General features: G+C 32.4%; 1 protein-coding gene across 5 annotated transcripts in view; it reads left to right on the top strand.

Annotated features, from left to right (window-relative positions):
• EPHA7 (EPH receptor A7) overlaps window positions 1–14,072 on the top strand; it is a 172,208-nt gene that overhangs the window by 6,593 nt on the left and 151,543 nt on the right. For all 5 annotated transcript variants that reach the window (XM_047734716.1, XM_047734715.1, XM_047734714.1 and 2 more), the window contains exon 3: window positions 1,888–2,557. In XM_047734716.1, the coding sequence (XP_047590672.1) occupies window positions 1,888–2,557 (670 nt within the window). The remainder of the gene's footprint in view (window positions 1–1,887; window positions 2,558–14,072) is intronic.

Here is a 14,072-nt window from a genome sequence, read left to right as displayed (position 1 = left end):
AAACAAGAGTTGTGTTAAATGCATTTATGTAGTCTCACTATTTGTGATCTATACAATCGTTGTCTTGAAATTTCCCCCTCAGGGATAAATTTTTAAATAAAATTAAAATTAACTGGGTTTCATAAGTAGTGAAATTGATTTTTCATGCATAAAACAAATATGATTGTTCTTAAAGTTAGAAAAAAGAAATACTGAGATATGCCTTTATAATAATTAGCCTTGGTTTCTTCAGGTTGGGGAATTGTTAAAAAGAGCACATTTATCTTTAGAGCTTTTGATTTCTTGGTGTAGATATCATTAATAGTTTTACTTCTTTTAACAATTTCGATCTAATTAAGAGACCAAAATATCCCCATCCAAATGGATGAATTTGGGTATATTTGGTTAAATGCCATTCAGACAGATGATAAACAGCTAACTGAAACAAAGAGAAATATACATACCATTAACTAGTCACAAACTCAAGTTGTGTTGAATAAAACCTGCACATGATAATGGGTTCTTTGCTGTATTGAGGAGTTTTGGTATGTCTGATAAAATTACAGCAAATATATAATGTCACACAAAAAATTTCTGAATAAGAGTATTTTGCTAATTTGTCAATTTTCTTAAAAACAGTTTTAAAAGTAGATATTAATGTTTTAAAATATTTTAACATATTAATTCTCTAATCAAGTTTTACAAATAGGACTCTTTACCACATGCTTATTAGTTTACTTTCTTCTCTGCTTTTCTTGAAACAGTGGTTTAAATATCACATGCTGTAAGATTTTGGATTTGAATACTAACATATTTTCATATTTGGCACTTTATATCAGGGAAATAAAAACACATAGATGATGATTTCACTATTAAGGTAGCCTAAATATAAAGTGGGAAATTTTGTTATAATAGTAAGAAAGGACTTAATCAACTGTTACATTAGTCTTCTAGGATTATTTCAGGTGAATTGAAATTATTTGCTAATGGGCAGTGTAGATATTATCATACATGGCTTAATAGTCCTTAAGATGTTACAAATTCTGCTAAACTTATTATTTTCCCTTTTCATGAAAATAATGTGTTTGCTGTAATATGTATTGAATCAGCATATGAATAGACATTTTTAAACATGTGATATTTTTCAAGTAAAAAAGCTTATTACTGAAATATGATCCAGCATGCTGATTTGCCATGTACATTTGATTGTCTATTGAAAGCAATTTATTTATAAAGATGAATCATGCTTTTATAACTACTTATTTATAGTTATGTGGCTTATGTACAGTATTATATATATAACGCTGCAAGAAATAAATAGCTCTGTAAAATGTTACTCCTTTATATCTTATTTTGGAAAGATTGTAAAAGATTTTGTATTGTGAATATCAACATGTTGTGGACTGCTTTTACATTTCAGAGCACTCTTGGCATTTTCTTCCCTGTGTTTTTTAGGTGCTCCAAGTTTAACATCAACACTTAAAATGTCAACCGAGTTATCAGAAATTCTGCCATATATCCATATGCATATGCATTAAATGGTAATTTAAGTGATTGTGTTGTGCGCTCAGTCTATAAAAATTACAGTCTCAGTGGAGACTATAGACATAAGCAAACATGTAAAAAGAAACACTAATACACTAGCAAACAGACATTAAACAAAATGAAATATTTATTGTATGTACAAACGATGCAGGCAACCTGAATGATGTTGCGTTACCAGGACGAAGCTGAACTAAGAGTCCTATATTCTTAGATTACAGAGTTTTTGCCAGGGTAGGAATCTACCCAGCTCTTTTACAGATCATCATTTGTACTATGCTAAAGATGCCTCATGCACTTTCAAAGTAAAAATGTTATTATTTTTTTTTGCTGAACGACTGATAGCCTTTTTAAAACATTTTACAGTGGGAAGAGATCAGTGGTTTGGATGAGAACTACACCCCGATCCGAACCTACCAGGTGTGCCAGGTCATGGAGCCCAACCAAAACAACTGGCTGCGGACTAACTGGATTTCGAAAGGCAATGCACAAAGGATTTTTGTAGAATTGAAATTTACCCTGAGGGATTGTAACAGTCTTCCTGGAGTACTGGGAACTTGCAAGGAAACCTTTAATTTGTACTATTATGAAACAGACTACGACACTGGCAGGAATATAAGAGAAAACCTCTATGTAAAAATAGACACCATTGCTGCAGATGAAAGTTTTACCCAAGGTGACCTTGGTGAAAGAAAGATGAAGCTTAACACTGAGGTGAGAGAGATTGGACCTTTGTCCAAAAAGGGATTCTATCTTGCCTTTCAGGATGTAGGGGCTTGCATAGCTTTGGTTTCTGTCAAAGTATACTACAAGAAGTGCTGGTCCATTATTGAGAATTTAGCTATCTTTCCAGATACAGTGACTGGTTCAGAATTTTCCTCTTTAGTCGAGGTTCGAGGGACATGTGTCAGCAGTGCAGAGGAAGAGGCGGAAAACTCCCCCAGGATGCACTGCAGTGCAGAAGGAGAATGGTTAGTGCCCATTGGAAAGTGTATCTGCAAAGCAGGCTACCAGCAAAAAGGGGACACTTGTGAACGTAAGTAATATGTGCTCTTAAAATTCCACTTTGTATTTCTTTTCTATTTCAGTATCAGAGATTTTGTGTGGTAATAGTTATTTAAACAAGTGAGTCTGTGCTACACCAGCATTTCTGATTCAGCCGATCTTAAGTGAAGTCACTGTTGAGCTATCAATGATTCCCCACAGTGGTATCTACACTAATGGTATATAATAAATATTGGCCAATGACATTTGTTACTAAGATTTAATTTGCCCTCTGTTTGACCTAGAAGTCAACAGTTGCACATTGGTCTATGAGATTTAAGAGAGGAGAGTGAGCAGAGTGAGGTGTGACATTAACCAAGAATCAATGACAGGGGATTCCTCCTATTGTGAAATCTGTATTGTTTGGACTTGTAGGTAGTGGGAAAAAGGAGGTTAAAGGGGCTGCTAACAAAAACTCAACTGACAGGACACATAAAAATATATTTCCAAACCTTTAGAATTGTTTTTTTTAAATAATGAAACTTTGATATGAAAATAATCAAATTTTACTTGATAAATCTCTGAGGTGACTTCTACCAAAGCCATATTTCTTTTCTGGACTAAATAATAAAACAATTGCTTTTTTGATAGGTCATATTGTAGTGGAACACGTTTTTTGTGGAAGTGGGCCAAAGCAAAGCTTTAGTTATTGTAATACATCAGTTAGATGTTATCTATTTTTTGAAACGATAATAGCATACAAATTAGTGAACCTTTTCCTCTTTTTTGTAAAACTGGATTTTCTCTTATATAGTATTTTGTAGTCATCATAATTGACCATTATTTTTCTGTTTAAAGCTATGTCGCATGGATCTTCAAAACTGTTAGATATTTTCCTGTTTGTGGATATCCCAAAAATTCTATAATAAAGTTATATTATTTATACATTTTTAATTTACTTTATAACACATAATGTATTCTGAAAAATAACTTTTATATATTCTTTGTACTTCAAAGCCAGCAATGTAATTTTAATAACTGCAAATCCTAATTACTTTAGAAGGGACTGGAGTTAACGGTAGTAACTTACTATATGCAGATACTCTTCCATATGTTTTATATATACTAGTTCATTTAATGAAATTATCATGTCTCTTTTACAGACAAAAAAAAAAATTGGTGCTATCAAGGGTAAACTGCTTGCTTGTAGTTACTTTAGGGAGGTAATATCTGTCTTAGCTTAGAATCAGATTCGGGGCACTTTGACTCCTGAGCCTGGGCTTTTGGCAACAATATTGGCCTAGTTTCTGCACAAAGCAAGGAGAAACTTAGCAAATATCATTCTGTTTCATTGCTGAATTCAAATGTCTTGCTCTTAGTAATTTAGTGTATAAGTAATATTACTTCCCCATAAAATTCTCATTCTAGTAGAATATTTAAAGTAATAATAGCTTAAAAGATATTTAGATCTGTGTTGTCGAACACGGTAACCAGGAGCCACATGTGGTTCTTAGGATATAAAAATTGGCTATTCTAAATTGAGATATGCTATAAGTATATTTTGTATACTGGATTTCAACGGATTCACACACACAAAAATAATGTAACATATCATTAATAGCTTTTTTATGCTGCTTACATATTGAGAGAATCATACTTTAGTTATATTGAGTTAAATAAAGTATAATGTTAAAATTAATTTTAATTGTTTCTCTTTTAATGTGGTTACTGGAAATTTAAAAATTATATAGCTTGTTCTATATTTCTATTGGATAAACTATTTAGATGGAGTAACTGAGCAAATATATTTTTCTATCCCTATTAAAGAGTTAAATACTTCATGTGGATGGGCATTAGCATATAAAATACCAAGGACCCAGCACTCAGTTGTCAGCCATGCGACAGCTAATGTCGTGAATTCAACTCTGGGCAAAACAGATGCTAAAGGGTTGGGTTTTATAGACCAGTTTCGCAGCTTTTTTGACACTCCCCTGAAGGAGTCAAACCTGTCTTACCCCCTGTCCTTCTTCTCTATCTCTTACACTGGTAGAATTTCTTACTGGGTGGATCATCCTGCAGGTTCCATACATGTGGAAATAAAACACTGATGAAAATTTATTATCAGTACTAGTAGGCAGAATGCTATATCACTGGGGAAGTGTAGAAATAGTCTTACTGAACTAATCAATTCAGTGAAAGGCTATGTTCTTATTGATTGGAAGTTAACAACAATTACTTGAAAATAACTGTAGTAGGAAAATTTAAAAATGTACTATTACACTTTGGCTGTCAAAACAGCCAATTTGAGTAGAATTTTGGTTGATGTGAAAGTGGAATTTAAGCTTTTGCACAAATAAAAATGGGAAACATAGTAAATAAAGCAGGAGGATTTACAAAAGTGCCCAATTAAATCTGTCTAAGGAAAGTCTAGGAAATACATTAAAGTTCCTGCTCTTTGAAGGCCTAAAGATTTTTAAGAAAATTATTGTATTTTTAGTATCATTTTGTGTAATTTAGCCTAAACGATCTCTTAATTTATTTGTTAAAAACAAACAGGAACCGTTTGTCTTTTATACTTACAAGAGTAGAACTTAGTAAGAAAAACAGTCTTTAACTGCAATAAAGACATTTATTGTGAAGAAAACACTCCCAATTTCTTCCAAATCAGCAAAATAATCTCATTAAATGTGATACTATTAAAATTATCCACATTTACTTATTTCCATTTCAAGAATTAGAACCACATTTGAGTACCAAAATTATTGTCACCTATAAACCACACTTTGGTGGTTAAAAATAAAGTAAAATGACTTCACTGTCGTCTACATGAATCCCTCATTGAAATTGGTGGAATTAAGTATCAGAAAGTGTTCATTAAAAAAACAGTGATTAGTCAAGATGCCTCCTGATGTTCAGTTGAAGGAGTGTGGGCACACTGTTTTAAGTCAAGTAAATGTTTATCACATAACTTTCTTAATTTTTAACCTTGGTGATGTTGACAAAGGAATTAAAGACCTTATACTTAACTATGGCACTATGTTCATTTACAAAAACGCTTCTCTCCTTGGCATAATTCCAATGCATTGCTGGGAGAGTACTTGCTTCTGGAATCAATCCAGGCCTGCCTTTATAGTATTTCTCCTGTTTCCTTCCAATGATCCTGTTAAGATTTTGAAAACAAATTCCAGTCCCATATTGAGGAAAACTGAAGTGTTTGGGAGAGAAGGCTAGTGAGTCCCTAGCCAAATAAAGGCGGTTAGCCACTTAAAGGCAAGTTTATCAGGGCACTTTATGGAGTGGAAGTCTACGGTGATATCTGTTGGAGTATAATTTGAAATATGAACAACTGCAAAAACTGATCACAGTTTTGATTAATTCATGTAAGAGCTTTTTTTTTCTCCATGATTCTGAAAAAAAAAACAAAAAACAAAAAAAAACCAAAATAACAGCAACTCAATTTTGAGAACTAAATTAGTTTACTAATATATGGAAATTTCTAATTCTTTATGATAATGCATTAATGAAGATAACTCTTCAGTCATTTAAAAGTATGTAATTCCAGTTGGTTATTAAGTTTTTATTGTCAAAAGGTCATTTAAAAAAAAATTAGCCATGAGTTGTCACAGCTTCTATGCAAACCAGCAGATTATTTTCTTTATATATATATATATATATATATATACTCAGAAGACTAATAAAATTATATTCTGAAGTATATTTTTGAAATTTTTGGAATTTCTGTATAATTTGGTTTCATTTAAAAAGTAGAATAGTATTTGTCAAAGTATGGAGCTTAGTATTTTAACAGGAAATTTGCAGTTTACACTAGACAATTGTGTTAATTTTAGTGAGTAGTCCTTACCATTACACTAAGAGATTGAAGTATTTTTTCTCTCTTAAACATATGAAGAAACTGAAGCTCAGGGATATTAATATGTAAGAAAACTGTGTAGGAATTCAGTATGCTGTTTACGAAATCAAGTCTTTTTTCCCCACTGCACTGCACTGCATCCTAAAATTTGTCCTGGACTTCAACCAATGGATTCTAATTACTGAAGAAATGGTGAAACTTTATTCTAAGTAAGGTGACCATATGCCTCATTTATCTGGGATAATTGTTCTTTCAACACTGTCTCTCTTTGCTTTCCAAAGTGTTCCGATTTAGATGATAAAATATATGGTCTCCTTAATTGTAAAAAAATCCAAGGATGTTATGCAGTTTACATGTACTTAGACCATAGAGATGGGCTCTACTTGCTTTATTTATATTGCTTAATTTTGATTTTTTGAATTAAAACAAAAATTTAGGAATTCCTTTTTTGATAATTTTAATGTAAAAGGGAATTCCAATAATTTCAGATTTCTAATTTTTCATAAGGAATTTTTGTAATAGTTGCTTCTTAATATTTTATATTAATATGTTAACAGCCTTGTCATTATTTTATTAACATATAATTAAGAGACATATAACACATTCAATTAAATAAAAACATTTATTCAATTTGAAAGCATCGACAATATTAAAACCTGTGTTGATTAGATTTTTTGAAAACCATGTTGTTGTTGTTTTTTTTTTTGCAGTAAAGTAATATGTAATTTGTACCACCACATTTTATGAAAACAAGTGGGTCTTCATAATATATTTGTTTATAATCAAACATAAACAGAAAAGTAAAATACACTACAGAGTTAATAGCTCAGATGTAGAGTCACAGAGTTTTCAAATTCTGGCTCTACAACATACCAGCAGTGTAAAATAAACTTGGGAAATTTCTCTAAACCTTAATTTTCTTAAGTATAAAATGGGGCTAATAAGATAGTACCTCCCGCATAGAGTTCTTGTTAGAATTGAATGAAACAATGCATGTAAAAACCCTAAGAATAGTATCTGGGACATAGCAAATAATCAATGAATGCTTGCTATTATCTTGTTATTTATAATGTAACATGGAATTTGCCAAGTAAAGAAATCTCATGGCAATGAGTGAATGAGGATAGCTCTCACAGGCCACAAATAGTTAAATATCTTTTAAGCCAGTAATTTCATCCCTGGTAACTTATTGGAGAAGATATTTCAATGAAAAAAAAATTTTTTTTACACAAGCTTTTCTTTCCCCAGTGATGTATACAATTTAAATATTGGAAATACCTAAATGTCCAAAGTTAAGTGCAACACCGTGATTCAAATTTGTCCTTAAAATATCAGCAATGTGATATAGGAATTATAAATTGCTCTCTATTAATAATTTTGAATGAAAAATTAAGAATTAAATTTGCAGTCACCGATATTTAGAATACGGAGGATATACATAAGGAAAAGAATAGATGCAAAGCATAAATAACACAATCGACATGTCAGACTGCTGGGATCGTGGGTGATCTTTTGTTCTCTGAGTTTTTAAATTACCTTGAGCATTGACTTTTTTAAATTTTTTTTTATTTTATTTTTTTTTAAGATTTTATTTATTTATTTGACACAGAGAGATCACAAGTAGACAGAGAGGCAGGCAGAGAGAGAGACAGAGACAGAGAGGGAAGCAGGCTCCCCGCTGAGCAGAGAGCCCGACGTGGGACTCGATCCCAGGACCCTGAGATCATGACCTGAGCCGAAGGCAGCGGCTTAACCCACTGAACCACCCAGGCGCCCCAACTTTTTTTTCTTAAACAATTTTAAATTATGTATAATCTGCTATTTCATAAAACAACAACAGCTTGAGTTGTATCTTGAATATACACGGCTTCTCAAGTAAGTTAGCATCAGTGTAAAATATGGGGCTCAGGTTATAGAGCAGTAGAAAGTAGAAGACAGTTTAAAAAATTTAAAAGGGGGAGATTCGAGGCCTTCAACAAAAACAGGTCATTGATTTTGTTTGCTTTCTAGTTATTCATAGAGGGCAAGAGCTTATTTTAAGTGTTTTACATGTATTAATTCATTTAATCTCTCAAAGAGGAATATTACTAACTTACTTAATCTAGTAGGTAGGCACTATCATCGTTCTGTTTCAAGGACAAAAAATACTCCAACTAAAATATTATATTATTTACCTATATTAAATCATGTATGTGATATATATACACACACAATATATGTATATATACATTTACATATACATATGATATATAGATGCAAATACACACACACACACACACACACACACACTACCGTATAAGGAAACCAAAGCACAGCGAGAAGTGGGTGAAGTACCTACAATTGCATAGAATGGTAGACTGCTGTTTAGTCAAGGTGGTCTGGCTGGGAATCCTGGCCCCTAACCAATACAGTGCCCAAATCTTTACAATAAGCATTTTATCTATCACAGTCTTTTTATAAAAGGAAATGTTCTTTCAGGATCTTGAAAGGTGCTACAAATCTGAACATTTTTCTTATTTATAATAATTTCAAAATACTGCTTTGTCTTTTCCCATATCCTAAGTATTTCATCTGCTTTGCCATTATCTTTCCTATCCCGGTTCTTTTTTTCATGTGGCAGTCAGAACGCAGTTTTTGTCAAACACGACATAGATCGTATTACTTCATTAATCAGAAAGTTTCAGGCTCCTCATTACTAATAAAAAAATTCCCTGTTTTCTAGGCTGGCATTTAAGTCTCTCCAACTTGATCCTAATCTTCTTTTCTAACATTCCGTCACATTATTTATCATACTCAAGGTCCCTGTTCCTCAGCCTGGTACTGATGTGTCTGTCATTCTACCATTAAATATACCCATAGATATTTTTATGATGCCTTTTTACTTAACATTTGGCCCCAGATAAACAGAAAACAAGCAAACATCACTGCCTCTCACAGTTACCTATTGTATCTTAATCCTGCACATTCCTGAGTTCTTCAATGAGCTCTCTCTTCCAGATTCTCTTGGTACTTACCATGCCTTGCATTTTTCAACCTACAGTGCCAGCTAGCCTGTGTCAGCTGATTGAACTTGTGCCTTTCCTTACAATTTCAAGTTAAATGCCTCTTACTCTCTGCTAGATCATCTGTTCTTCTGGATACTTATACTTTGCTCTTTCCCGGTGGGAATCATCACGTGCAATCTGATTTTTTAATTTAATTTAATTTTTTATTTATTTGTCAGAGTGAGAGAGAGCACAAGCAGGGGGAGTGGCAGGCAGAGGGAGAGGGAGAAGTGGACTCCCTGCTGAGCAAGGAGCCTGATGCAGGACTTGGATTCCATCCCAGGACCCTGGGATCATGACTTAAGGCAGAGGCTTAACCAACTGAGCCACCCAGGCACCCTGCAATCAGATTTTAATCTTTACTTGTAATTCCTTTTACAGCTTATACAACCTATGGTTTTCTACTACAGATCATGGTTCCCACCTAGCACAGTTCTTGTATCACTTTCATCTTCCAATAAATGTTTTTGAACTTTCTCAAAAACTTGTTCATACACTGCCCACTGCCAAGGAAAATATTTTTTATTTCATATTCATATCACTACTTAATTTCTTATCTATATGGCTATCCTCCATGATTAGCCTTAAACCTGATAAGTATGAGAACCTTTCATTATATTTTCTTGTCCTCATAGCATATAGTAAGATGATATGCTGATTATTAGAAAACTTGGACAGGAATCTGCCCCAGATATGGAATTTATTTCTATGAAAACAATGTAACTATATTTATTCATTGTCATATTTCCATTCTCTGTCACTGTCTTTGTGTCTTTCTTTTAATTTCTGTGTCTCCCTCCTCTAATGAAATGAAAGCCGTTTCACCTTTGTTACCAATACCTATGTCTTGACAAAGAGAGAGTTACAAGAGCCTGGTAACATTTTCTAAAATAAGAAGGTCTTGGGGTGTCTGGCTGGCTCAGTCAGAAAAGCATGCCACACTTAATCTCGAAGTTGTGAGTTCGAGACCCATGTTGGGTATAGAGATTACTAAAAGAAAATAAATAAACTTAAAAAAAGAAAACCTTGAAGTATATTTATGTTGATCTTATATGGGAAAGTGATTTTTATAAGATAATTTTGCTTCCAAATTATATATTGTAAATACTAACTTGAATTGCAAAATAAAATGAAAAAATAGAAAGAAACAAACCTGAGCTATATTTTAGTCTATAAATCAGAAATTATGTAAATTCAGTATCATGTCCAAAAATATTTCTATTTGAGTTATAGCTAATTACAAATTTTTATACTCTTCAATTATTCACTTTCATAAACTTGTACTTATACAAGGCATCTTTGAATAGGTAATGTGCATAGATCTGGAATTAGTGCCATCCTTATGCTCCTGTCCCACAGGGCCTTTTCATAGTGTAACTACTGTTATCAGTTTCTTCTGTCCTTTATGGAGATATCTGCTCATAATTCTTTAAAAACATGGATAATATCATGGTCATATTTAAGTTAGAATCATATTACAATATCCTATAGGACACCATAGACTTTACATAACATTAAACTTCTTTTTACTCATCTTCAGTCATCTTTGTATGTGCCCCCAGCGCACTGAACATGGTAACTATACAGTACATAAAGAACAGGAAGAAGGAAGACAAGAAGTGAGGAGAGAATAAGGAAGCAAGGAAATATGAAATTGATGTATAGGACTTAACCTTGCTACGATTTATATGACTTCAGAACATTTCTAATTATCCTAACTTCAGCAAATATATGGTCAAACTTACATATTTCTAGTGACAGCTAAAATTGTCATTAATTTCTAGCAGGCAGTGTCATAATACAAATCAATGATACCTGCAAATTTTGCATTTGGCTTCTGTATCGAACTTCTAGGCATTTCCTCTAAGAAGATACATGATAATTATAATCCACAAAAGATTTTATTTATGATGATATTATCCACAATATCGTTATTTTATACAAATAACAATATTATTTTCATGGGAGAAATTAGAACCAGCTATACATTTGCTGTTTTCCTCTATGTGTATAAAAATCTGATACTGATTCAGAGAGGAAAATTTCAGAAAGTCTCCATATTCTAATTTTCCTACAATTTAAGAGAATTTAAGTTATCCCATCCTCTGCAAAATATCTTCCTAATTAAGTTTATGGAGGCACATCTTTATTAGGATATGCATGTCATGTTATTATGTGAAAAGTAGAAGGCTACATGAATGTATAATATGAGTTTTTTTAAAAATCTGGTAAAGCAGTTCAGCTTTGAGTTTAGGTCAAATTGATGAGTTATAGACATTATTTTTGGCTTTGATTGTAACACCAACTTTGTTAAAGATTATAGAATCTATGTATATATGTATCATAGTATTTTTCCCATGCAACAGCATTTCATAGGAACACAGAAAAAGATATACCTTAGTTGAACTAAATGTGTTATTATTTCTCTCAGATTCTGTGGTTTTATGAAGGAATATGGAAAGTTTATTATTCAGTTTACTTTGTTTAGTCTGGGGTCAATGAATGATATAGAAAACCAGGCAAAATACATTCTGGAGTAGAGGAATTTGTAAGTTGTTTCAAGGTTATAATTTTCGTGCTCTGGGTTTTGAATTTTTCCATTTGAAATGAAAAAAATTACTTACTGTTAATGATGATATTATCTTTTGTTTCTAAGAGAAAACCAGGAGGCTTTGAAAGGACACATACTATGTCTTATATTTTGTTTCATGTGTTACCCAAGTAATACGTAGTTTAGTTTCTCATCTATGGTGATGTTAGCCTCTAGCCTGCACTGAAGCTATTAATGTTAAGTTAGAACATTTTATAGAAAACCTTGATTTGATGAAGGGAGCACCATGATGCTTTTATTGATAAAATAGATGATCAAATCAGATGTAATTATTACCTGTATATCTTCCATTTGTCTTTTGTTAAAGCTGGTTAGCAATCTATTATGTTAGTATTACCTACTTTACTTTTTAAGAAGAACATTCTTTCAAAAAGAAAGTAGGATAAGAGAGAGATTAAGGATGCGAGTGGTAGGTGTGAAGGGGTAGAATATATCTAAAGAATCACTAGATAAAATAAAAGTTTAGTCTAAGAAAAATAAACTGAGTATTAGTGACTTTACTATACTACCGTGTATTTCCCAGTGATTTATATCTTCTTTTATTTGGTAGTTTACTATTACTAGCTAAACTGGTTCCAGTATAGACAATGACATCTAATGACATTAACTTACCTAATGACATTAATTAATGGCCTTAATTGAAACTAGTAGATGGCTTAAATAAATAAACTTGATTGATTTAAAAAACATTTCTTCATATCTATTTTTAACAGGCAAAATAACTTATACTATACAGTGTTCTTATTTCAGTTGACCTTTTCCTGTAAAGTAGTTTTATCCTTGAAAAGAGATGGGAGATAGGACAGGCACCTTACCTACCCAAATACATAAACTCATTATAATAAAACTGTTCCATGGACATTCTTGTACTCCTTGAGGGTATAATCCCTTCCAAGACAATTAGAAAAATAAATTCTTGGAGTTTGAATGTACCTTAAAGATTATAAAAAATAAATTAGAGAGTTTTTTTGGGGGGGTCTCTTTTCTTTTTTTCAATAAGTGGGACAGCTAAGGACCTCATTTATAGTTCTAAGAGTTCATGCATGACAGATCCCAAAGTAAAATCAGAACTTACTCTTTCCAGTTTTTTTTTTCCATTTTGACATTACATACACAATATAACACACATATGTGTGTGTATATATATGTGTGTGTGTGTGTGTATACATATATATGTATATATATATATACATGTATAAGCACACACACACATTCACTGCCCACCTCTAACCTGCCCCAGGGGTAAAAAAACTTATGTCAACATAATGGAACACAAAATTAAGTTTATTTTTTCCTTGACCCATTTTTAGATTTCTAAATTGCTCTGCACTAATATTTTAATTTGTAAGTGCTGAATAGTTAAGACTTCTTTCTCTGTGGAAATCTCAATTGACTTTTTCAAGGAGGCTGAAAACTCTTAAAGGATATTCTTGGATTATTGCATATTTAAGAGAGAAAAAAAATAAAAGCTACTTCAGCAATGTCATTACATTTTTCTTCACAAAGCAATACATTGTAAACTAACTTTTACTTCTTTTCTTTTTTTGTCTTTTTTTCTTTCCTTCCTTTTTTTTTTCTTTCCTTTTTTTGTCATTTAGTTTGCAATTCTTGTAGTATTTTACCAATTAGGAAGGTAAATTTTAGCAATTAGTGTGTTTTGGGTATTGTGACAATTGTATATAAGTGTGCTTTAAAATGAAGATAGTGGACACCTCTTACATTATCAGAAACCTAGAATTTGGAAGGGCACAGCAACTCTGCTGTTTAACCTTATGATTTCTGGCTGGCTCTCCTGCGAGAAACCCTTCAGACCTTGGCCCCCTCGGACCTTACAAGGGCAGAGGGACAGTCATTCTGCAAAATCTATTTCTCAAACTGATCTTTAACATTAACACATGGTAAGCTTAGCTATTCAGATTGTGAGCTGGAGCTGGGAAAACATGTGGCTCCAAGTTTAATATGTTGAGACAGTATTTTAGTTTGCAAAGGAATCCTGAGAGGAACTTTTTAAAGTTTGCTATTTCAGCCATGCTTCTTGCTG

The sequence above is a fragment of the Lutra lutra genome, chromosome 6, assembly GCF_902655055.1.
Source record: "Lutra lutra chromosome 6, mLutLut1.2, whole genome shotgun sequence".
NCBI lineage: Eukaryota > Metazoa > Chordata > Mammalia > Carnivora > Mustelidae > Lutra > Lutra lutra.
This window is presented reverse-complemented; position numbering and strand designations above follow the sequence as displayed.